The 27,024-nt window shown below is 31.6% G+C and overlaps 1 protein-coding gene across 2 annotated transcripts in view; it reads left to right on the top strand.

Annotated features, from left to right (window-relative positions):
- Window positions 1–27,024, top strand: part of LOC129219378 (vacuolar protein sorting-associated protein 51 homolog) — a 231,071-nt gene that overhangs the window by 196,671 nt on the left and 7,376 nt on the right. For both annotated transcript variants that reach the window (XM_054853753.1, XM_054853754.1), the window contains exons 12-18: window positions 2,683–2,902; window positions 5,524–5,646; window positions 7,829–7,930; window positions 9,900–9,992; window positions 11,200–11,247; window positions 13,042–13,268; window positions 13,683–13,806. In XM_054853753.1, the coding sequence (XP_054709728.1) occupies window positions 2,683–2,902; window positions 5,524–5,646; window positions 7,829–7,930; window positions 9,900–9,992; window positions 11,200–11,247; window positions 13,042–13,268; window positions 13,683–13,806 (937 nt within the window). The remainder of the gene's footprint in view (window positions 1–2,682; window positions 2,903–5,523; window positions 5,647–7,828; window positions 7,931–9,899; window positions 9,993–11,199; window positions 11,248–13,041; window positions 13,269–13,682; window positions 13,807–27,024) is intronic.

Genomic DNA, 27,024 nt, shown 5'->3' with positions numbered 1-27,024 from the left:
TATTGATTTAATTGTGCTGTTACTTGACCCTATTGCCTTTGTGATTGCTGATTAGCAAGTCATGTGATCTGTTGCTTTAAGTCAGAGTTCCCATTAGAGGAAAAAAATGGGTCGGAACATTTCAACCTCTGTTGAAATTAGAGTGAGATTTTTAAAAATTTAGATGAATTTTTATACACTTATTCCACAGAGAATTTTGATGTTTTATACTAAAGTATTACTACCTCCTGTTTTTGCATTGATGAAGTTTGCTACCAGATTCATACTCAAAAGATGACAGAAAATTTTCTGAGTTTCCACACCTACTTCATGTTATTCACACATTTTCACTACATTAAAAGTTTTTTGCTTATTCAGCTAAGAAATACTTTTTAATGAAAGTTGAATCAAAGTTAATCAGCTCTTAAAATACAAACACTGTTTTTGTTCTTGTTAAATGTCATATAAATCAATTATACTGCATTGCAAGTTTTAATCTACTTGTTTACTGCTAATTTTTCTTTGTTTGAACGTTTTTGTCTAAGGTTTTAAATTCAGAATATTCTTCATTGTATAAAACACAGCGATTTGGAAAGAGATTTAGCGTGATTTTGAAATGACACTTTTTTTATGCATGAGATTTCCCCTAAAAATGCACAATTCTTGCAATCTGTCACTCTATCCAAAAACCCTGTATGTGATGAGTGAAAGTTCAGCTGCTGCTGTGTGGTCATTGGTAGATAGAGAGTCAAGTGGATCTATTTTACAGATGAACAATGTTATTCTTTTTAATAATCCGTTCATCAGAGAATCGTTCATTCTTTTAACCCTTACACTGAACTTGTTCATTTAAAAATGTTGCAGATGATCTTTCTGTAAGACATACTCACGTACATTCAAAATGTTTCATTAGATCAGTAATATTCCCTAAGGGAAAAACAACTAAAATTACATAAAAGTAAGTAAATATGCCTATTAAAATTAATTGAAAAATATTTTATTTAAGTTCAGATGAATATGTCATATGCAGATATATATAACAAAAAATAAAAAAAATTTTAGTAACTCAGCTGGAGTACTGCATAATTTAATTTCAAAAGCAGGACTCACCTGAATATTAGTCAGCTTCAAAATTATCTTAAATGGGATTACAAACAAACTTTAAAAAAAAAGCAGCAAAGAAAAGTAAGGAAAAAATTAGACAGTAATAATGCCTATCAAAATTCTCATGAATACTGAATGTAAAATTGAAACTGAGGAGTCGCCATGGTAGTTAAAAAGAAAACCAAAGATGACAGTTAATAGGGATGTTATAGATAGTAGACAAAAGGATCGCCAGAAAATAGATAAAAGTAATTTTGAAAAATTGTTTACGGAAAGCTGTTAAGAAGGATTTCAACAGGTGCTTGGGATAGGAAGCGAAAAGTCCAAACATTTTGTTAGTAACCTAAACAAGTTACACAAAATATTACTAATGGATTTATTGAAAAAATGCAAATGAACTGCTACAGTAAATAAAAATAATGAAAAAAGCAGAAATAAAAAATGTTATGAAGTAAATATATATTATATTGTATTGGAAAAAAGGAAATTTGTGATTGATTGAGAGTTAAAAAATTGAAGATGATTCTTATTGTAATTAAAATTCCCCCCCCCCCCCCCAATTAACAAGTACAAACAATACACACATCAATACTTTGTTCCAAATTGTTTACTGTTCAAAAGAATGGTCGATCATTTTTTAGGAAATTTTTCTGACCCATTCATTTTAAGGATTTGCTATTTTAGACCCATTCGTTCATGAGCGATGCATCCCTAATCTGTTGCTTTATGTATTTGTTTACATATTTATTAATTTTTGCTGAAATTTGTCTGACTATGATGTGAAATGTATTAAATTTTGGAACATTTCTAGGTTTTTTTTTGGATTAAAAAATTATGCAGACATATGAAGTATATTCAGTAAACACGTAGTTTTTCATGTATATGAAGTATGTTGTGTAATGCTCTAAATGCCTTCTTCAGTTGGATATAAAAGTAGAAAATCCTTTTCTTCCACAAAACTAGGTCAAAAATGCTTTCAGCAATTAAATTTTCTCAAACAATCCAAATTTCTACATGCTTTACTGTCTCAAATGAATTTGGTAAATATGTTTGAAGAATGGCTTAAAAGTAGGAGAGGATTGATAATTACAGAAAACTATCCCTTTTTTTTCATCAGAGAAAGCAGTATCTTGTTATTGCCCTTAAGCATAATATTTTTTTTGAAAATATTCAGAAATCTAGGGATGATTTATTCCATTATGACATTATCAAGTTGATTTCAAATTGAGTTTTTTTACTTTTCTTCAATTTATTTTGTTTATTATGAAAAAAAATCATTACTTTTTCTTAAATAATTACATTTTAAGAGAAGAAGCACTGTACTAAATTGCTAACTCCAAGTTTCAAACTGAATTCTTGAAACTGTTTATAGATGTGTGCTGATTTGACTAAATGAATGATTTATGAGTGTATTTAGTTTTGACCTATTCTGGAAGGCTTCAAAACCTAACTGAAGAAGGATTGACTGGAAATATGTAAAAAATTGCCTATCTAAAATTATTTCTGTCACAATTAATCCTTTTTCCGTGCCTAACTAAAATGAAAAGAAAGACTATGAAAGTCATTTTGTGTAACATTAGTTTCTCTTTTTCCATTTAGGAGAGGTATTGAAATTGTTTCAAAAGCTGCTCAGGACAAGTGTAATCATAGTTTAAGAAGACTCAAGGATTGTTTTTCTGCGTCTATGATTAATATTCGACAGAGTATTGCTGCACCAAAAACTGTTAGTCAAGAGGGATCAAATAGATTGGCAGATTTATTGTCTGAGTTCGAGAAACAGATTTCAAATAATGTAAAATCTGTACAATCTGAATTACAGGTTAGGAAACTATCTTTTTGAGTTATTCAAAATTGTTTATTTTAGTGGGTCTTTTAAAGTTTGGAAATGGTTCTAACAATGGAAATATAATTAAAACTCATTAACTTTTTATTGTTGTGTACATTGATGGTACTAGCACAATATAATGCAAATATTCAGTGAAAAATGTATACGCTTGTTTCAGAATTGCATGGAAGGACTTAATTTTTTGCAAGAAAATAGAGTTAAGAGCTGTCCATAAATAATGGCACACTTCTTTTTCTACATATTTGAACTCCTTTCCTCCTTTGTGCCAAAGTGTCACACTTCACCTTACTGCCTCCTCTCCTCGCTTGTATTTCAAACATATGTACCTTGCTGTGTTACACAAACATGTACTTACAGTTCAGAAACAAAGCATTAAATTATAGATAGTATTTTGAATTTTATTTTAAAACTTATCTTTTAGTGATACACATCGCATACAAATTTATGTGCATTGCTATAATGATTAAATTTGTATTTATTTTGTATGAAATAAGAATAAGGTTTGCAAAAAACGTATGCAATAGTAATTATACATTAATATAAAATAGCAACTACAGCTGTAATATTCTAAAATTTGAGATAGAATTAGCTAATTTTGTTACTTAATGAATACAAAAAAAGACACACATAAAAAGATTTATTATAAGCCTTTTAAATTTGAACTTTTAATTAGGATTTCATCTAAACCTTTATCTGCACCTAAGGTTTTTTTTTTTTTTTTGAAAATAAAAATTTATGAGAGTACAAAATAAAATCTTCAGAAGAAAATTGCATTTTTGTCTTTTAAAAATAAACTTTAAGTAGGGAAAAGATCTGCTTTTAAATAATTTTCTTTTAAGCAAACTGTATAACGTTTCACTTCTTCTTACCCATCTCTTTCCCTTTCACACAAACACACAACTTCAGGAGTCCCCCTTTCTCGGAGTTTGACACCATTTCTGGACAACCTCTTATCTAAGAAAAATGCAGCTTTTGAGATGTATTTCTTGCACTGAAGGAGCTGTCCTTTTAACAATTAGTAGATGTATGTTAGTTTCATTGCAAAGCTTTATATTCTCATGCCGAAAATTGTACACCTGCTGTTTTTTTTTTTACATTTCATTTGCTAAGCAGAATGGGAATGAAAGGTTTCTGTGAAGGACTCTTGCACGTTTGCACACAAGTGAAAAATATGTATGTGTTTTCATTATTTTGCCCTTGGGTGGCAACATTTTTCTTGTAATCGCACTGCATTTTTACACAAGAAAAATTACATTACTAGTATGTGGAAGGAAAAATAAAGTTATTTCATTATATCAATGAAATTGATTGAGCTACATCTATTTGTTAGTATCAGATCTCTAGTATTTTTAGCTTGCTAACATAGACAAAAGCATGTTTTTTCAAAGCAAAATTGGGGTACACTGTCATGATAGAAGTGCTATTAAAAGGGTGAATTATTCGTGAATTGTAATTTTATTTATTTGGTTTTTGGCCATGACATAAAAGACGAACATTAAAAGCAACATCATATTATGGCATAGTTAAATATAAATTCACAAATGCAGAATTTTGTGCGGTAATCCTAGTTTCAATGTACGGAATCTGCTGGCGCCTGATATCCCCCAAAATAATAGCTAAATCTACATCTAAAAAAACATTTTGAAACACAACCAAATTGAAGGAAGATGCAAAGGTTTAAAGGAAAGAGGTTTATTTCCTACAAGACATGTACAGAGCAAATCATGAGTTATAAGAGTTTCAGAATTCAAGCATCAAACATTAAAATACATATGATGGGGTAAACATTGTCACAAGTACATCACCTTTAAGTTTAACACCAGGAAAAAAGTTATTAATGGATAGGATTTAGGATAGCAAAGAAAAGTTGGAAAAATGAAAGGGGAACGGGTACTCACGAATTACTGGTCCGTTGTTGGACCAGGACGCCGAAAGGCGTCCTACAAGTTCGAAAAAAACTCCAAGAGAAGACACAAACACAACTTTTTCCTGTTCAACGAGACAGGTCACCATAATTAGACATCTCGCCAAGCGTGAGTCAAAACAGGAATTGGAATGGAAGAAAAACCACTAACACCATAAGCATATCGCCAAGTTAGCCTTTTTAGAGCAAAACACAAAACTCGCAATTTAGGTGATACCGAAAATACATGTAGTGTGGGAAAGATGGGTTCCTTACTTGTGAAATTGCTAGAAGGGCCAGCTCCCCACAGATTCTTAGAAAACAGACAATAACCTTGTAAAGACGAAAAAGATAGAAAACGCATGTGCATTTTCGACTAACCGAAGTACATCTCAATGGCAGAGTGAAAAATTGGAAAAGAATGAGAAGGAAAAAAAGACGACGATCTACACATAATTATGAAAAGAAATCATTTAATTCCAAAAACCCAAATCTAATTGCAGTGCATATATAAATTTAACAATGTCATTTGTGAAATAGAATATTCACATGACATACACACTATAGAAAATAGCAATCAATAGTTGAGAAAACTTTTTTTCTAGTAATTTGTTTCTAGTTTTAGTATTATGTGCTTGTTTATCTTCCGTTAACTGTATTTTTGTAATGTAATAGATTTTCCTTTTTACAGTTGTTTATTCAGCCTGATATTACATTTGCTGTGAAAGTACAGTTCAGAGAAAAATTCTGCAGTAAGTTTGTTCGTGAAGAAGTTGTGATAGCATTTTTGAAACACATAAACAAATGCTGTGAGGTAATTGTTTAATTCTTTACTATATTTAATAACTTCTCCTTTTGATTGTTAGTGAGAAAGATTGTAAATGTAACTCTGCTTCTCAATTTTATCTTGCTAATAGCTTTACAGTTCATCTTAACAAGAACAAATGCGTGCAATAAGAAACTTAGAATGCATATTATATTCTATTGAATACTCTCTGTGTTATCGTTTCTTTTCTACAGGGTGATCTAAGAGTCGGTAGTCTTTTCAAAACCTTATAAATATTGAACTTCTTAAAATAAAACGATGCAGTTTGCTTAAAAATTCTCAGGAATATGAAGGAATCTTTTGGCAAAAAAAAAAGCTATTTTTGAGCAATAGGTAGCATTATAGTTGAATGAATGGCCCTTTTTTCTCTGAGGAGCTGCATGATGCATGCATTTCAAGTCTTTTCTATGATAAGCGAATGATATGAAACAATATTACAAAATAAAATCATCACTATTTTTAAGAGAGGCAACCATTTCATTCAGTGTGCATGATGCAGTGCCTCGACAAGTAGATTCTCCTTTTATGACACTTCTGAAGTCAACATTTGGAAACAGCCATGTCCTTTGTTAATGTTTTCTGGATGAATGGCCTTCATGGTCTCTGGATCTTACACTTGTGACTTGTGGTTGCGATGCTATTTAAATTCTCATGTGCATAGAGAATTGCAACTTATCCGACTCAGTTAAAAGAAATGAAATGCTATCATGTGTCAGGTATACCCTCTGAAATGCTTTTTAACACAGTGCTGTGTGTGTCCATTGTCTGACTACAGTAACTCTCAATAATGGGAAGTACATTGATCAGTTGTTATATTGAAACACTTATATTGATCAAAATGAGCTGAGCTAAAATATTATTCCATTAGTTAATCTTTAGTGTCACAGTTTAGTCAAAAATGTAACTAATGCAAAATTTGTATATTTTTTTCATTCTAAACAAAAATATCTTTTGTTTCTGAGAGTTTATGAGCGAACTGTATCGATTTATTGTAAAAAGTTCAATAATTATTAAGTTTTAAAAAGTCTACTTACTTTTGGATCATCCTGTATGTTCTAAATTGTAACAATTAATATATTTTCATGTTTTTAAAACATGAGCATGTTCTTAAAATAATTCTTGTCGTGATCTTTTTTTTTTAGAGCTTTTGAAAGTATCTTAGACATAAAACAGTGAAACACCTAACTGAAAATAATTAGTTTGAAGCAGTAGTCCCCAAAATGTGCACATGTGTACATCTATATATCATGTGTCCATGTGTCAAACACTTTTTAACACCAGTGCTGAATCCCTGCATACAGTGTTGCCATCTGTGTTATTTAGGATACATGCATGATAATTTAACTATCAGCTGATATGCTACTAAAACCTCAGTGTATTTTTTTCTCTACAATGATAAACTGAATGCTCCTTATGAGAGTATTTTTTTTTCCATCTTGATGGTCTTATGACAAAACATAGAGCTGGTGAGTATTATTTAAATTTTTTGAAGCCCAGCATTAGTTTGAAGTTCGCTTCTGCTTCATTTAGCCTGCTTACCCTGTTTTTTTGCTGATAGGAATTGATCACTTTAGAGTTCAAAGGCCTCTACTTTGCTCAACACCTGATCCTCCATCCGTAAAACCTCCTTACTGTGTTTTGGAGTAGAAATTCAGAGCAGTGTTCTCTTATGTTCAAATATTTTCTCTTTTGTAACAGCTCAATCTTTCATAGCATTCTGAACATATTCAGAGTTCAAAAGTTTTTCTGTTTTTTTTTTTACGATGTGCTTCAAGACTTACCACTAGATGCCTCTTTTCTTACATTGGTCAACACATGCACCAAAGCAAAGTCATAGGAGTAGGTACTTGCATCTGTTTCAAAGCTTTGCTTTGCTACCTCTCTTCCTTGCTCTTTTAGAACATTTCATCTAGAATATGAAGATGAAAACAGTTGATGTTTATTGCATAAGCACCCAGTCACGAAAGGTACAATGATTCTTTGCAAAAATTTCTACCTATTAGATAATCTACCCTATTCATCTTGTAAGTTTCTGTTTGTTTCCAAAACTTTGATGAGATTAATTATTTAATTTTATGTGTTCACTTAGTCTTTAAAATTATTTGACATTGTGAGTACATATGTTTGTGTTGAGAAAAAGAGTTTGATGTTTTTGTAAATGTTTCTTTAGGAATTTTGTTCTAGCAATGAAAAGAGCTCCACCCCTCCTCAGTTAATTCTACTACTGTCAAGATTTTGTCTAAATTTAGAGCAATCATCTATTTGTGTTTTGGTAAGTAAAACATGTATAGTCAGATCTCGATAACTAGAAGTTTATAACTCGAATATTCCTTTATCTCGAAGTTTTTATTGGGTCCCAAACTCTTTAGACTGTTGTGGAAACTGCCCATAACTCGAACTACCAATAATGCGAATATTTTATCCAGTCCCTTGGGACTTCAAGTTAGCAAGAGTTAACTGTACTTCCTTTACTTGAAAAAAATCAATACTTTACCAACTCTTTTAAAGCAGGATTTTTCAAATTGTATGTATTTTTTATTAAAAGTAAAAAAAAAAAGAAGAAAGAAAGGGCTGCCATATCGGAAAATTAATTCTTTTGTTGATAGGTTTATCTTAAGTTTTACAGGTCTTCAAAGTTCTTGTTATTTTATTTAAAGCATGAATTAATGCTTTCAAGTTAAGATTAATGGTTTTTAAATTATTTTTTTAAATTGCAAAAACACTTGATTTTACATCATGGGCTTTCATATATCGCATATACATGAGATTGGAACAAAAAATTGAATTAAAGAAACTTTGATAACAAATTTTAAAATGTATAAAACAGTAAAATTATCAACAACAAAACAATAAGGAAATGTACAATGATTCAAAATAGAAAATATAAGTATAAATACATGAAATACAAAATAATTTAGTCACTAAATGTCAACATCATCATCTCCCTGGCATGCCAATATCGGTCACAAAGGTTTTCTTCATTCAAAGAAGAGCAATTGACTAGATGTTCTTTATCTTCATTGCATAAAGTGCAGTTGGGACTCTTATATATGCCAATGGAATGCAGGGTGTTTAGCAAGGCAATTGTGACCAGTTTCCAAATGAAATGTTGCAACTGCAACAGATCTGGGAGAATCTGGAATATCGAAAATAGCCTCCCTCCATTTCTTTCTTTTAATTTCTTCATGAAGTTTGGTGTTGTAATTTTTCTTTGCAGTATTTTTAATTCTACTTGTCATTGATGTGAAGGATACTTCATGGTTATTTGATTGTAAAATTTTTGTTCCCTTTTTTGCTAATTTATTAGTACATTCTTTTCCAAAGATTCCAACATGGGATGGAATCCATTGTAAGATGACATTCATTCCCTTTAAACTTAAGAGTTGAGCATTTTGTCTGATTTCTCAATACTTTTTGATCTGCTATATTATGGGCTGCAATTTCTTGAATGGCCAAAAGGGAGTCAGAAAAAATAATATCTTCAATTTTAATCTATCAACTAAGTATTTGTTCAGTCATAATTCTGATTGCCTCTCCATCAAAATTGGTTTGGAATTTACCAAGGGAGGTATAGAATGAAAATAATTTTGAATGCATACCAACACACACCAACTCCATCGGTCTTCTGCAATCCATCTGTGTATTAATGGAGCCATTTGTTTTCGGAATATTTACAGTATATTGTCTCTAATACAGCTGCTTTCATTTTATCATCCACAGATAATGACTTTGTAATCTTATGCATCAAATTCTGTTCAATTCTGATTGATTCAAGTTGCATGGGGTTGGAAAGTTAAGATTAATGTAAGATAAAGCTAGTGATTTTTTTAAATTGAAATATTTCCTTATATAAAAATTCATTGCATTTTCTTGTATGTTGCTCTTGTAAGCTCTACTTTTTCGCTCCAGCCCCTTTCTTTTTTCTTTGTTTATATTAAGAGATATATTGGTTCAAATTTTCATTTTATCTTGTTTTGTGGCAGTAGTATCATTTGAACTAAATATTTTGTTTTCATCAACAATAAAAATTATGTGAATGACAAGTCTATTATTGTGTGTTAGCTGTTAAACTATGTTATTTCATTTAACATTCATGGTAATTTGGTATGCTTCATAATACTATGCTAATTAATAAATCAATATCCACCTGCACTTTTATTTAGATGAAAACTAAGTTATATTATGACACTGGTTCTATAGTTTAACTTAATAACTGAAAATTCAACTTTTTAAATGTTTAGGTGTCTCTTGTGGATGAAAACTTTGCTGTTGATGGTAAAGAACCATTAACATCAGTTTCTGAATTATGTTTGAGGACAAAAAAGTCTGCACAGGTTAGTATTTCTGCTTAAAATTCTCATAAATTTAATTTAGATGCAGATATTTTTCCCTTCCTTGCATGCATTATTTTTTGAAAAGATTAAAAAAATGTGCACTTGAATAAATCACTCTTATGATTAAAGTGAAAAACCCATGCAGATAAAGTACAGAATCTCAAAAAAAAAAAAAAAAAAAGTTCGTTTCTTTAGAATTTGTGCTTTATCACTGTTAGATTTTCACTTTAATTACAGTTTAGTACAAAGCTTATGTGATCATTTTTCATTGAAATCGCTCTTAGTAAGTTCTTCCTTATTGTTGTATCATTTCAGTTGTTTTGGTTCCAAATACTTGTTCTATGTTGGTTAAATCATATGATAAATTCAATTTCCATGTTGCATTTATAATTCATGTATTTCAATATCTTTGAAGCATTTAAATTTTTTTCAGTTAATGGTGTGGAAAAATGAATATTTCTTGATTGCATGAAATATATCCATAGAATAAATCTTATATTTTAACCCCAAAATGCATTAGAAACGTGCATGCCATATGTCTCACATTTCCAACTCATTTATAGGAGATATTTAAATAGTTTGGAGTCAAAGTATGTTGATTTGCACTCAGGTACTGAGTGATATAAAATTATTTAGAAGGTTGAACATGATTTTAAAGAAGAAAGATGTATTTTAAAAGCTAAGGAGTCGAAAACTTCATATTAAAATACTAACTATGTGATGTTCAGCACTTACTTCTCTGATGTTGAATTACTGATTTCACTTTAAGTCTTATAGTAGCATCTTATATACTTATCTTATAAGATTATATACATCTTATACACTTATCTTCTGATTGACTGTTAGGATAAAAAAAATCCAACTGTAGTTTTTATTCCTTTTGTTTTTTGTGTTCTGTATAGCATTTTCTTGCTTAATTCCAATTTCTAGAGTATTTTTAGAAGACGCATCTGCAAAATTTCGTTTGAAAAAGAAGTGGAACCTCTAAAAATCTTCATTAATATCATGTTATTGTATTTATTAGTCACTCAAATCAATAATTATCAATAATTAGAATATTTTCTAAAAATTTGCTAAAAATCATAATAGTGTGTCTTAGTTCTTGTGCCTAATTAATTTGCTGCTGGCCAAAAGAGCCTTTTGCAGTTTTTCTTGTAATAATTAAAACTGTTAATACAATTAAATAGTTTTGTTTTCTGCATTTTAGAAACTATTGGACCATTTTGTTCGAGTTCAAGGACTGAATATATCACAAGTAAGATTTTTAACGAAATTTTAAAAATGTTAGAAAAATTTAAAAAAAATATTTATTTAGTTTAAACCAGGTGACTGGCATCCACAACTTTTTTGGTTGTGGATCAAAGTCAGCCAAAGTATCTGCCTTAAGATGTTTCAGGTGAGAAAAAAAAGTGTTTAGAATGTTTATCTGTTGGTTTGTCTGCTCTCCTATGCAGTAAATGTTACTAAATGTGATCATATGATGTGATGGTATAAGTTTAAAGATAAGTTTTTTTTATATTCCTTTGTGCTTTGAAACAATATTACTTGCACATATTTTCTACTCATTTTAATCTCCATCAGTAATTCCACTCATTGCTGGTCATTTAAAACTTTGATCCAGCACTTTAAATTTGTTTTTAATTAATTCATTTTATTTTAAGACCTCACAACAAATGGAAATTCCAACAATTTACTCATGTACAGGCGCCCCTTATATAACACCGTTGTTGTACAACATGGTTTTGATACTACACAATACCAAATTTGCGATTACTATAACACGGTTTCAATATTACACATTACAAAACTTGAATTTATTACTTCGTGGTTTGTTATAACACAAAAGTTATGTTTAAAAAAGATAGAATTTCATTTTTGTTTATCACTTTGAGGTCTATGACCGAGTGTCACTCGGGTTGCTGTTTTTGGCGAACTTAACTAAGCCTGAGATTCTCTCTGGATCCAATATTTACTCTCTTAGCTATAAAGGTGCAAGTTATACACGTTTCTAGACTTTTTAGATATTATCTATGAACCTTATTCTTTCAGAAAAGAATATAGATGGCATCACCAGGTAGAGATAACTACATGAAACGTGATAAAATTGGGGTTTAAATTCGAGTTTGTGCTTTGAAATGTAGCATACAAATGCAAATTTTATCAAATAATGTTTGTTTATAATTTAAACCTATTTTCAGATATTTGTTTAAGATTTAGGTTAGTTTTTAATTCAGTCTGTGTAAACTTTCATAGTTAAAAATGATGTTTTCATTTGCAATACTTTTTTTTTTAGTTTCAAACATGCTTTTTTTGATAATTTCTTACTAAAAATTGATTTTTATTTCAGTCAAATAGTTCCTTCTTTAAGAAAGAAAGACATCTTGAAGTATGTTATACAAAAAAATTATCAAAATACACATCATCCAAGTATTTTAAAAAACATCATGCAAAGTGCTAAAAGTCCCCAGTCTAGAGGGAGATATGCGGTGGAAATAGCTTAGACCTGAAAGTGTTAATACATTTTGTTAATGTTTGATAATAACAACTCTAATAAGTTTTTACTTTGTTTTTATGAAACTTTGTTTCGATATAACACGGTACAAATCCCATGATTTACATTATTTCTAAGTCTCGTATAACGAGGTTTCGATGTAATACGAAACACGGTTTCGATACAACAGGTTACATAGTGACATGATTTTTACTATGTACATCATTAGTTAGTGTAAAAAATAAGTTAAAAAGTTATTTTTAAAAAAGTCTTGTCTAACACATTTTGAATGCTACATGGAACGAATTAACTGTGTTATACGAGGGACGCCCCTCTATACTTTACTACTTTAAAGAATACAATATTCTAGGCATGTAAGAAGTTATACCTAATAAATGTGAAAATATTTTAATATTTTCTGCAAGTATTTATTTGCCATTTATTTCATTCACAAAGAAAAAGATTCTGTGATTTTCCTTGCATTACTTAGTCAAATTTGTTATCATAAAACAGATTTTAACAATACATTTATGTTTCTGTGTTTCCAATTTTTTTCAGATGCTTCGAAAAAGCGTTGAAACTCGTGACTGGTTGAATGCTATAGAGCCTCGAAATGTTAGAGCTGTAATGAAACGGGTGGTTGAAGATGTGACTTCTGTAGATTCAGAGGTAGGGCAATTGTATGAAGAAGGTGTTAGGAAAGAAAGAAGTAGTGACTCCAGTCGTCGAACATATCCTAGTACTGGAAGAACTCAAAGAGCAAAATATAATGCCTATGCACCCAGGTTAGCATCCAGTTTTATTTGGATAGGAACTGAATTCATTAGTAATGAGACTAGAAATATTTCATTTTCTCAGTCATTCCAACATATATTTGTGCAAGATTGCCTAAGACTTCTTTTCTCCTTTTCACATTGCTAACTAAGACAGTGTTGATTTTTTTTTTTAATTTTTGCCAAAATCTTCTTTAACTTTATATATTATTTAAAACAGTTTCTAAAGTATAGAGCTGTATGTTTTATAAAGATACTTTTTTGTCCTTTTTCAGATAAAAAATATTTTCCAATTTCTTTGCTTGAAATTTCAAGGATTTAAAAAAAAAATATGTATAAGAAATGATTTAAAATTATTTGCTTGCTCTTATTAATTTTTCTAAGGAATTTAAATTTCATTTCGGTTATATATTCTCTTCTTTTTAGCACAATTGATAACAGCTTGATGAGCAACATTCAGAAGTTATTCTCTGAGAAGATTGAAATTTTTAGCACTGTTGAATTTTCCAAAGTTTCAGTCATGACTGGAATAATTAAAATTAGTTTAAAAGTAAGTAGCTCATAATAATGGTTTCAAATGTCAGCTGTTTAATATTATGACACTTAATATGCTAATACTAACTTTTCAATGCTTTTTATTGATTGCAATTTTTATGTATAATAATCAAGTTTTCCACAAATGACTGGAACTGAAATGCCTGTTATACGCATGCAAAAATTATATACAGTAGAACCCCACTCTAATGTTTTTTGCGGGACTGGTGAGAAAAAAAGCCGGACAAAATTTAACTAAATGGTATTAAATAATTAAAATGAAAATACATTCAAACAGTAAAAAATATTTACACCATATTTGTTATTCAGAAGTTAATTTCATGTACAGTAAAATTTGACTATAACAATACTGTCAAGACCTTAGGAAACGATTGTTATGGACAGACTATTGTTATATGCAGTGTGATGCCGACATTCCCCTCCTCCCTACATATTGTGTGCACATAAAAAATCAAGTTTTCTTGAAGAAAAATATTAACTTGATCCAAGTAATTAAAAATTCACAATATATAAAAGTAAACAGTTGTTTTTTAACCTGTTCAGGACAAACAACGCCAATATGCCTCAGTGCAAGATGCTCTTTAAATCCGAACGACGCTTACTTGCGTTAGGTCGAATGCTACTCAGCGGGCCGACTGACGCTCATTTGAGTTGTCCTTTTGGAATGAAATATTGACTATCAGATGGCGATACTTATACATGTTCCATTCAAAACATTACTCTTGCATATTAGTATTTCTTTCTCAGACCTCAGAATGGGATCTGTCAAGTATCTGTGATTTATTGGATTTTTGTGAATGTAAATATAAACAGTTCTAGCAGTTGAAAAGGGAAAATATGTACTTATTTTGAAGTGGTTATTTATTGTTTTGATTTTGTTTTAGGGTGGGATTTTATGAGATAGTCTAGCATGGGTTTTACTCTTAGATCCATTTGTGTAGCTATGATTAAAGATCACATTATCTTTCTGAGGAGGAAATATTTAAAGTTATGAACGGTCCATCTATGGATCTTTTGACAATGACAGTGAAGCTACTATAAATTATTGGAGTTACTTTCTATAACTGTGCACTGAAAAAGGTGGTAAAAAACTTTGAAATAGATGTGTAGTTTGCTCAAAGCACTATAAAAGGCATTTCACTGCCTATGGATGCAAAATGTACAATGTCAGTCTCTGCATTGATCAGTGCTTTAAAATTTTTTATACGCCTTTGAAATATTAATTATTAGAACATTCTTCAAGTATTTAATACTGTTAAATGGAAATATTTTATATATTTTTTCCAATTTTGTATCAATATTTAGTTTTTAATTTAAGTATGCTTTTAGCAAAAGTAAAATACAATACATTTATATTTTTATTGATAAATATCAATTATTTAATTTTTTTTGGTTATGATTGAAATTATGATATCTTTAATCACATAATTAGAAATGGTTTCATTTCTGCGTAAAGTGTACATTTTATCCATTATTATGTAATCTATACTTTCCGAAATTGTGTATTAGGCTTAGCGGGAGAAATTGCCCCAGCCTGTATGCACAGTCCACGTGTAACTTCTGCCCTCTATAGGGAGCATTACCTTCCACAGGCTGCCCTCTCGAACGGGTTAATAGGTATTAATTTGGTAGTTTTTAGTTTTTCTAATTAGCATAAAAATTAAAAACATACATCATGCTTCCATCTTCTAATTTTTCATATTCAGGGCATAGTTTTTAAGATAGAAAATGTTGCATACTGAAACCAGTGTTTGTTTTTTGGGGGAAAAATATCGTTATAGACAGGTGCATCTGAATTGAATCGATTATTTCATAAAGGGCATAAGTCCCACTAATGCAACTTTTCAGGAATCAATAAAAAATGATTATTTCATTCAAAACAGAACTAAATTCTACAAAACTTTTAATGACTAATCTAGTCACAATTAGGATAATTACCTCAACTTAAATTAGGTTTCATTCCGCCACTGAAATTAATTAAAATTTTTAAAAAAAAATTTGGACTAATGTCCTTTTTGCAACAAATATCCTAAAAGTCTAGTTTAGAGTGATGAAAATGTAAATCAAGTGAAACAGATTTTTTTTGAAACTGATTTATGATGCTAAAAAATAATGTAACAAAGTGACAAAAATAATTAGTTAAGTTCGTATGCACAAATTCATTATCTTAAGAAAATACATCTTGTATTTTCCTCTTTCTGTCATCTTGTTTTTGTGAAATAATCAAGTCGGTTGTAAAAAAATTTTAAAAAGTAAAAACTAACAAACTGAGAAAAAAAAGCAATAGTCTTACATGTGTATAAAACTATATTCACATTCATCAAATACCTGGCCCAACGAGCGGCCATGTCAGCCTAGTCAGAAACTAGGGGCCTGGGCTCTGGGGGGCCTGGCGACACTGACACAAGAAAAGAAAAGAAGGAAATAAAAAAGGAAAAAAAGGGGGGGGGGGGAGGGGGAGGTCTGAATAAGAGAAAACGTAAAGATTAAATAAAATCTACTATTTTGGTATTTCTTGTTGTGGCTCTCAAACTACAGTTAACTGTTTTCTAGTTAGCCCTTTTAATTTTTTTCTCCCCCCCCCTGTTTTTTTTTCTTTTTTCCCTTTTCCTTTCTTGCCCCACTTTTTTTCCTCTATTCCTCCTTTTCTTTTCTGTTATCCCATTTTTTCTTCTTTACCCCCTTTTCTTTTTCTTTTTTTAGGGGGGGGGGCCTGGTGACATAACTGATAAGGGGGCCTGCCTTGGCTCTCTGTCGCCCTGTCAAATGCATCCTCCATGGAAATCTTTTTTATCCTTCTCTTGTCTAGTTTTGTGTACCAAGTTTGATGTTCATATTAGTGTGATTATGTTCAAAATTGCCCTGAATAATCATCTTTATATCTGTTATTTCTTCCTATAATATGAAAATTTTCTCTCTGTACTCAATATTGGCAAAATTAGTTCAGCTGACAAGAGTTACTTTGTAATATGCTCTTGAAAACCATTCATGAAATAGCTAGTCTAAAACCGTTCCTTTGATGTTCTATCGAATATATAAACATAATAAATGTTGATAATTGGAAGCATTTGTCGCCCAGTAGAATCTTTTTCCAAAATCTCAATTCGAGAGATAAGTCCTCTTAAAAAATGAACTGCACCTGTTTTAGCAGTTACAGATTTCATTGTTTTCATCAGATTTGACGGTGAAACTTGATGTAATTTCAGAATTTCACTTATAAGAGATTGGATTTGGAATAGTAATAATCTGTCATATCTGTTTGACATTCGTTTTACTGTCCCAAAATCCTGGTCGCAAAGCACAAACAAATGTCATCTCAGTGGAAAGTCATCAGCAGTCTTGTGAAATTTCTTCAGTGTTATTTCTAGAAAAAGTCTCCTGTAGTGTTGTTCTTATTCTGAACAGTGTATATCTCACTGAAAGCGAACAGTTTTTTTGCAGTTCCTACTGAGATGTTAATAAAATCCCTGAGAAATTAGCAAATTTCATTTCAAAACTTTTCTGCCTTGTCTCTACCCAGGTCATGATTTTGAATCCCCCCTAACTGACGAACCTACCATTACCGTAATAATGCTAGATCAAAAGAATTATTTATTTTTTTCACTATGCCAAAAAATCTAGTTCTATGATATTGCGATTGATTCGCATTGCGTCTTACTATTCCTCCATTTGTGTTTAGTGCAGAAAGGGCATAAGTCTCTTTCTGCACTAAACAAAAAATGTGACCCCTAAATAAAGTGCTTTGTTGTACAAGGATCGACTTCCCTGCTACAATAATCAATTTCTCTACATACAAATACAAATGTGACGACCAGCAACAGGCTCTTGGCCCAGCTAGGCTGGTCATAGTCAATTTATTAGTCCTCATTGAAGATCAATGGCCCTCTTAAAGCTATCCACCCCCTTGCTCATTACCACCTCTTCGGGTAAGCTGTTCCAAGTGCCCACAACCCTACTAAAGTAGTAGTGTTTTCTTATTTCCAGGTTAGCCTGATATTTGAATAGCTTAAAACAATGACCCCTCGTCCTGCTTTTGGTGTAAAAATTTAATCTATTAACATCATTCATTTTGATGAATTTAAACAACATAATCATGTCCCCTCTGATCCTCCTTTGCTCCAGGCTATACATTAACCGTTTAACCGCCGAACTATTGACGGATGATCAAATTTGAGTAATTTTTTGAAATTATGTCTATTTATGTCTAGTAAATACAGAAATAAAATAAAATTTCCAGAAAAAATTTTTTTACTATGATTTTCAGTGTGTTCCATTTTTGGAACATTGGCGCTTTGCATGAAGTTTTTTTTTTTTTCAGAGAATTTTTTTAAACTAAGAGGTTTTGAATGCGGTTTTTATCTTAGCATACTTTATTGTGGTAAAAATAATATTTTAAATTGCATTTGTGTACATATCAGAATTCAGAAAATCCAATACAGAAATATCTAATGCCCATGATAAGAAAGGAAGCATTGCTGGTGAAGTCGTTTGTCGCAATGGAAACATTTCTTAGTCGTATTTTTTTGCACACCGCGCAACGTCCTTGAGATGCAGATACAATATAATGTCCGTCAGACATTCTTGATCATTTATGTAAATGACAACGAGGCCCTGGATGACTTTCTACCCGTACTTTTCTTCTTAGGAGGTCAGTTGTTATTTCTCTTCGGAACTCTAAATGCTTCATCTTGACTTCGTGTAACTCACAATGAAGTAACCAACTAGCTACAACTGAAATATTCAGAGCATTACTAAAAAGATTCCACCACCATTTTTTACTCCTCAAATGAGGTCTGTAGCTCCCTAAAAGTTTATCCAAGACGTCCACACCCCCCATTCCTTCATTGTATGTCTTGATAAGATGAGGTTGTGGCACATCTATCATGCATTTCTGGGCATTTGAGTAACATTTTACAGATGCAAGTGGCTCATGTGTATAACAATTAGATACTACTGTAACCACTGCATTATCCTTCCAGCTGCACATTTACACTGATCCTTCAGATCGATAGTTAAAATTTCCGCGATCTTCTTTAGAAAGGGCTTTTTTGGATTTCCGTGGACAATGGCCAGTTCGGTTTTCACGAATTGTTCCTGTTGCTCGTACACTTTTTTTTGATAGCTGAGAAATTAAGTCATATGATGTAAAAAAGTTATCAAAGTATACTTCATGCTTAGACGTGTCAGTCAAAACTGATAATAGATCATTTACAACTCTGGATCCTAATTGCACATGAGGGGATCCTTCTTTTTTGCCTGAATAAATCTCCATGGAATATGGGTATCCACTTGAAGAGCACAGCATCCAAATTTTGAAGCCGAATCTTATTGGTTTTCATCTAATAAACATTTTACATGAATGCCGACCGTAGTAGGGAACCATAGATTCGTCTATGCTCAATTTTTCATGAAATACACCAAATTGTTGAGGGTTTTTACACAATTCTTCGTAAATAGGGAAAACTTTTCTTAGTTTGTCATTTTGTTTTGATTCATGGTTGTCCATCAAATGAAAGTTGTTTTATATTTTTCGAAAACGATTTTGAGGCATAACTGTTGGTACAATTGGCACAGATGTATCTTCTGCACTGCTCCAATACATATCTTCAGAAGGAACAGAATGGTACCCACTCAATAGCAACAAACCAAAAAATTGTAGGATTTCATCTCTGTCAACATCTATTCTTCCTCAGTGATATTGCCTAGTTTATCAGGGGGTAATTGGCATATACCTACATCTGACAAATCCGAATCTGACAATGTCTCTAAATAAGCCACAGCTTGTTCTACAGTAAGAAATCTTGTAGACATTTTTTAACATTTATGAACAGTTGGTATACGTCAAACAAAATTTCGTTTCGCCCGAAAACAAAGCTAGCGAATTAATGAACTGCATTTAAAATATGAAGAATAAAACGCTCACTAATATTATTTTTTATTATCGCGTGACAATGCAGCTGTCCGAGCAGGTGTGGATTCGGAGCCATATAGTCCGTCAAACAAAAGACTTATTATTTTCTTTGCTAACGAAACGTCATATCCTTTCAAAATATAAACTTGGTTTTGCCAACATCTACATCAGAGTACATTCAAAATGAAAAAAAAAGAAACATATATTACGAAAAATGAAATTTCCCCTTGGAAGTCGAATGATTTACTTCTTGGAAATTTGACTCCCTAAAAGCGCCAATGTTCCAAAATTGGAACATGCTATTTTGAAGGGGCACACCTTTCGGAAATATCAATGTACATTTCTACAAGCATTTTAAAATCGTACATTGAAGTATTTTTCTCAACTATAATAAATATCATCACATTTTCTGAAAAAGTCAATTTTTGGTAAATTTTATAAGAAAAAGTTGCAAAAAGCTAAAAAAACACTCATCTTTGAAAAATCGCAATAAATAATTGAAAACATATAAACAATCAAGCAGGAAATCAAAAAATACTTTGAAATAAGACTAAACTGTGTTAAAAAAAACTTGTTTATTTTAACGTTATTTCTTGGGAAAATTTTCACTTTAATATGATGTTCCAAACTACAGCTAATTCAATTTTGAAAAAAAAAAAGGTGACTTATGTCCTTTTTGAAATAATCGATTGAAATGTGATTATTGCTATAAGCAGGTTTAAAATACATTGTGTAAGTGAAAATTTTGTGGGGACCAAAAAAAAAAATCATTTTAGGTAGGTTTATTTTTATAGAATCATTCCATGTCAAGTGACCAAGTGGTTCTTACCAAACCATCTCCAATTTGGATAAAGTTTTATAAAGTTGAGGACATGTTTTTCAACCTAACATATGCAAAATTCTCAACTTCCAAGATCCAAATCCTGCAGAACTAGGATCCTTCAAATAAAGAGCTCCAATATGGTGGATCAGCGTTATGAAACAAATTGCCATGTTTAGGTCAAGCTTGCAGAACATTTAATAATTCTGGAGGCCTCAAATTTCGGGAGTTTAAAGTACTTCTGGTTGTTAATATATTTTTATTATTTTTGTGAGTTTAATCTCATTAGCTTTTGTGTAGTGCTCATGTAAACTCTTGACAAAACATGGCGAGGAAATGTTTTCCTGGATTTTAGGTTGTCATAAATTGTGAGCCAAAATAACTGAAGTACTTATCTTGAATAAAGACTCGGATAATTTCATCCCACTGACCATGAAATGTACTTATAGGTCTGAACAAATTGTGTCTTAAACATAGAAGCTTTGTCTCTATTAGCCCTTTTTAAAAACAATCTGAGAGTCTAGCTATGGGCAACCCCTAGAGCTCATCCCTCAGCTAGATTTACATGAACTATTTTAAACAAAAACTCTTTAAATCAATCAGATTTCCACTTTGAATCATATATGATGATGCCTTTATGCTCTTCAACCGTATCTTAGACTTTGTCCCTAATGTCATTGATATGAATAATTCCATTGATTCTAATATCCAGTCCACAGCTGAAATTGAAAACAATAATTCTTTGCTGTTTTTGGCTCTAAAAACAATGTTTTTCCACTTGTGTTTATCGAAAATCATTTGCATTCCTCCCTCCCCACTCGCACTAGTGCCATCCCATAAAACAAAAAGTTGCAACCTTTATATATTTGTCAACCGTGTGATCATTATTAGTTTAACTCCTGCTCTTCTTGAGGATAAACTCAATTTTTCATGAAATGTGACTATTGACGGACCAAAAGGATGAAATCATTTAGATTTAGCCATTCAGTGATTTTACCATGACTCGATTTTCATGTTAAATATTTTGCTTCTACAAGTAAATAACTTCACAAGCTGTGTAACTGTATGGCAGTGAGATATCTTGTTTTGTCTAAAATACTTGTTTCATTATCAGAGAAAAATACTGTGAAATATTTCGTCTAAGGTGTAAGGAAATAAACTGAATGCATAAAAAGTTCCAAATCTGTGTAAAGCAGTATGTTTGTTCTATGAGTGCAAGTGCTTGAAGAATGAGCATTTAGCATTTCTATAATACTTAATAAGAGAGTCTTCCCCCTTGTTAATAATAAGTGTAATGTATATACAGGGTGCGTCAGGGAAACTTGCTGATTTAAAAAGTCAATAATCTTTTTATAAGATATTGTATACATTCTGAATTTTTATTTTAACTAGATTTAAAGGTTATATCAGGCAAATGGTGGCCCCCATTAATGATGCACTGATCTACACTAGATTTGAAGTTTTGTTCCACTCTTTCGAGCATATCAACAGGAATGTTGGCGATGGCTGGCCGGATGTGATCCTTCAGGTTTTGCAGGGTCCGGGGAAGTGATGTAGCTAGGGAGGGGAGGAGGGTAAAGTTGGCCCCGGGTGGCACTTTTTTGGGGGCGGCATTTTTACACTTTTGATCCAAAAAAATTAATGTATTTTCCCAATGAGGAAATCATGCTTTTGATATTACTGGAGGCGAAAAGAAGTTTTTTGAATTGTAAGGTTTTGGTAAGACTATGATAATAAAATTACACTAATACAAAGCATGTGTTTTTCTAGTAGACATCTCAGCACTATTGTTTGTGTTTTCTCTTCGTTCGTCTGAAGCTACAAGCTGAGGGAGAGGGTAGTGTAAAGTTCAGGGACCTAGTTTTTTTTATTGTTAAGGTTAACTATTGCGGTGGAAACAATACATTTCACATCTATTCGAGATCATGAAGCTACCACTTCATTTTAAGAAAGTTCCTTGGAAACCACCTTATTATAAAAGGAAAAATAAAACGTTATTTTTTTAATGGAAAGTGAGAACAAGAATAAGAGGAGAGAGGTCTGAAATGGTGGGCGATTTCTTGTACATTTTCAGGATGGCATTATCTGTATCAACAGTTTGTTTTGTTTGGTCATTGATTACAAAAGTTTTCATTAAGATAGAATCAATTTTATGCTCATTTTATTAAGGCACTTATTCACAACTCAAATAATAATTGCTTGTATTACTGTTTTATATCAACAAATTCCTTTAAACAATGAGTTTCACATTTAGTCATTTATTTTAATGAAAGGTTTTTAATCAGTAAAATGATGTCTAGGCAAAGCCTTTCACATTTACATCCAAAGTAATGATTTTTGATGCACAACTTTTTCTTCTCGTGAATCACAGTATGGTTAATAGAATGTAAAGGGCCTCTTGATCTTACTGTCCTCTATCAGTGAAACAGAGAATCATCCAAATTTGGTAATATAGCAGTACTGGATCAAGGGAAGGGAAGAGGGGTAAGTCTTGCTCATACCCTGGGTGGCATCAACTTCTGAGTTTGCCAACATTAAGCTCAAGCACATATCCAAAAGGGAGTTATAACTTCCTTTGAGAAATCAAAGAGACCCTAAAGTTGCATTTCTAAAACTTCAAACTAGTTAAACTTCCTCGATCTTTACTCTCCTTCCTAATGTCACAAAGCTTAAAATGCATTTTCAGGGCTTTAATTTTGAAAAAATTTCAGAGCAGGGTCACTTACCATCCCTTCCTCCCTAAACTTGTCCAAACATATCCTAAAACAGTGTTTTGGAGGCTCCATTTTCAACCCTCCCTTTCCCCCTTTGCTGTCTAAAGTTGCCAAAAAAAGCTTTAAAATGTGTTTTTAGGCCTGAGAATTCTGACCTAATGAAGTTAAACCCTCAACAAATGTCACATTTTTCAGGAAGAATAACCGAACCTTCCGATCCCTTAACGTCAGCAAACAGCCCAAAAGTACAGTTTTAGGTCTTCAGTCTCAAAACATTTCCAAGGGATAACGCTCACACCATCCCTTCACATCTTGTCTTTTAGCCTAATATTGAGTATTTAAAACTTCAATGCCAACAAATTCCTGAGGGCAGTCAAACCCTGACCCTTCCTGTAACGTGATAAAGATAGTCTAAAATGTGTATTTTGGACATCAACTTCTTACTTTAAAATACCCATCTATCATCTAATGTCTCCAAAAATAGTTTAAAGTTGAGTTTTTTAAACTTCAATTTCAAGAAAATTTCTAAGGAAGCGATCCAAAATGTCCACGCAATCACCTAACGTCATCACAGCTGGCTCCAAATTTCGTTTTTAGAAATTTGTGAGGGAAGCCCGCAAAACCGTTTTTTCTCAATGATGATGAGCTTAAAATGAGCAACAGTTTCAAAAAAGATTTCGGGTGAGAAAACCCTCCAATCTCTTTCTCATAACGTTGTCCGTCAAACAAAGGCTATAGTCGCATTTTTAGGACTTCATTTTCAAAAACTTTAAAGGGGAGGCAGGAGAGCCATCTGACTTCCCAACATTTTTGGAAATATTTGGCTACCCCTTTGTGCCACCAAAGATAGCTTACAATTGCGTTTCTGAAACTTCAACATCGAAAAATTTCCATAGAGCTCCGGAACATTCCCTATTCTCTTTAATGTCATCAAAGATAGCCGAAAACTGATTTCAAGTTTAAAGGTATTTGATGAAAATCCAGTCTTTGTTGGGGTTAGGGGAAGGCATTACACCACTAGATACAGCCTACATATGCATGTTTTCAGTTTAATTGAAAAACTTTCCTCACAGCACCCCCTAACCTTCCCCAATCTCCTCACGTATCCAAAGATAGCCTAAAATTGCTTTTTTAACACTTCAATTTCCGAAAATTGCTTTGAGAAGTCCATACTCCCTAACGTCACCAAAGAAAGGATAAAACCAACTTAAAGAAAAGGAAAAAAAAAATCTGCCACTGTCGAAAAAATCCTGAAATTTTATGTTATAAGTTACTGCATCCATGTTGCCAGTAACTTTTACCATAAAATCTTATTTTACTGTAAAATTTTATGGTAGTATAAACAAGCATTAAAAAACGCAAAATGCAAACAGCAGGTTCAATCTTGAGACCTTCATATTGGTAGGCGACTTCACCATCCACCATACCAGTTGGAACACAATGAGGAAGAGTAAATGTGATATTATCTGCTTTGCATTGTAAGTCATGTGGTGTATCAATTGGCGCTGCAATCGTTTATTTTTTTCAGTACAATTTACTATAAATTTTCTCTGTACTGTAAACACTCCACTTTACAGTAGGGTGGTGCAAAATTATGAAGGTGAAAATTTTCTGAGGCTGACCTTCCCATTTGGTTCCAATGCATAAGTAAATAAGTGGGACAAAATCTTATAACATTTGAATAATATTTAAAGGTAGTTTAAAGCAGATGAAGTTTGCATCATTGCCGAATAAAAGTGTATTGACTAACTAATAACAAATATGATTGCAATTTCCACTAATAGAAATTAATTACATTGTAAAATTGCTATTTTATGTACACTGTTTCATCATTAGCCATGAAATATATTCTGCAAATATACAAATGTTTTTTTGTAAAAAATTGCAGTTTATGCAATTCTGTACAATATTTTGTAAGTTGACAAGTGTTGTGCTTAGACCGAAGAAGCATCAATAGTGGCAAAAGCAAAGCATCTGTTTTACTGGTAAAAAAGAATTAAGAAATAATTAATTATAGAATGTTAACACCACATAATGGAAATGATTATTGGGGCCTATTTAAATGAATGCACAGGGTTCTCTTCTACACCAAAAGTACTTTTCTGTAACCAATTCCAGACCTGCTGAAAGTGCATTGATAACAATAAATGCATTACAAAACTCAATAATAAGGAAAAGAGGCTGATGTAAAGGACCATAGAACACAATCTGTTCAAAAATTGCTGTCTTGACTCCTACTCAAGAGATGAGTATCGAGAATTTCTTGAACCAATATTTTAGTAGTTCAGCATAAAACCCCTTCTCCTCAAATCAGATTTATTGTACCTAGAGCTATGCACCATATTCAACGAACGTTAAAAATCTTGCACTGGTTTAAAATATAAATGTTCAACCACTAGTTCACCATCACTTTAGTAGAAGATATTGGATTGCAAAGATAAGGTAGATTTGCAGAACGTGTTTATTTAAAACCTTGAATGGACAACTTCTATACTTTAGAATGCACTTTGTAATAATTTCAATTTAATGAAATCTAAATTTCATGATTGCAATATAAAAATAATGATGAAGAAGTAAGTAAAATTGCATGGCTCTTTTGACAATCAAGTGACACACTTGAATAGAAGACAATTGGTAAAACCTTTCAAGAAATGAATGAAAAAATAATGCTGCAAAGTAAGTACCGGAGATTATGCCGAAAAATATCATGAAATTTGAAGACTTTCTAACTTATGATCAGCTTGATTAACTCAAAAAATGAATTTGCCGGACACATTTAACCATGCAAAACTTGGGAGATCAAACAAATCTGCGGGTCTTAGGAGAATTATCACAAAGCACTAAAATTTATTGAAGGAAGTCGGTCATTATATGATCTTGCTGAAAGGAATTAATATAAATTATAAAACAGTTGAATGAAAAAATAATAACCATCAAGATTAATTTCACATCTTGTTGCAGGTTGTCGAAAACATTTCTGCGTTTATATCGATAGCAAAAAATAGTTTGGTAGGTATTAGCACAATCACATCCATAGTGAGTTAAATATAATTGTGGTATTATAATTTTAAACTTATAAAATGCTAAAGATTTAAATGAAATTAAATTGTATTGCTTTCCAAACCTTTTTTTTTTTCATTTTGTGTTTATTGCTTAAAATTAATATTACCAAACTTTGGGGCTGTTGAGCCATCTCTAAAAGTTAAAATTATGAGTTCAAACTTCACAATAATTATTTTTTACATAAAGGAACTAAATAGGAGGGTAAGACCAGTGAAAATCAGAATTTTAAAAAAAAGGTCCTTTTTTGCACCACCCTATTTTACAGTCATATTTTCCAAAAAGGTTTCCTGAATTTTTAACAGTACGGAGAGATCTCCAAGCCTCTTTCCGATTTAAGTTACTAAAAGTTGCCTAAAATTCAGAATTTTGACTTAACTTGTGGAAGTTTTTGCTGGGGCTTTGAATTCCTTTTTTTTTTTTCTGAAAGAAAAATATGCAGAAAAAAAAAGGTTCTTTTCTTCTTAATTAAAGCCTTGTTATTATTTTAAATACTTTTGAATATTTAATGTATTAACTGTTTCCCATCAAAAGGGCGGTAAATTGGGGAACCGCCCTGGGCAGCAGAAATTGTAGGTACGCCACTGGTCCAGGGCTTGTCGTTGTAGACGATCAATTTGAGATTGATTGTTTACAACGACAAGATATATGAAGTACTTTTTCTTTTATTGACTTTTCAAATCAGCAAATTTCCTTGCTGCACTCTGT

The sequence above is a fragment of the Uloborus diversus genome, chromosome 3 (assembly GCF_026930045.1).
Source record: "Uloborus diversus isolate 005 chromosome 3, Udiv.v.3.1, whole genome shotgun sequence".
In the NCBI taxonomy this organism is placed as follows: Eukaryota; Metazoa; Arthropoda; class Arachnida; order Araneae; family Uloboridae; genus Uloborus; species Uloborus diversus.
The sequence above is the reverse complement of the archived record's forward strand: the minus strand, read 5'-3'. Positions and strand labels throughout refer to the sequence as shown.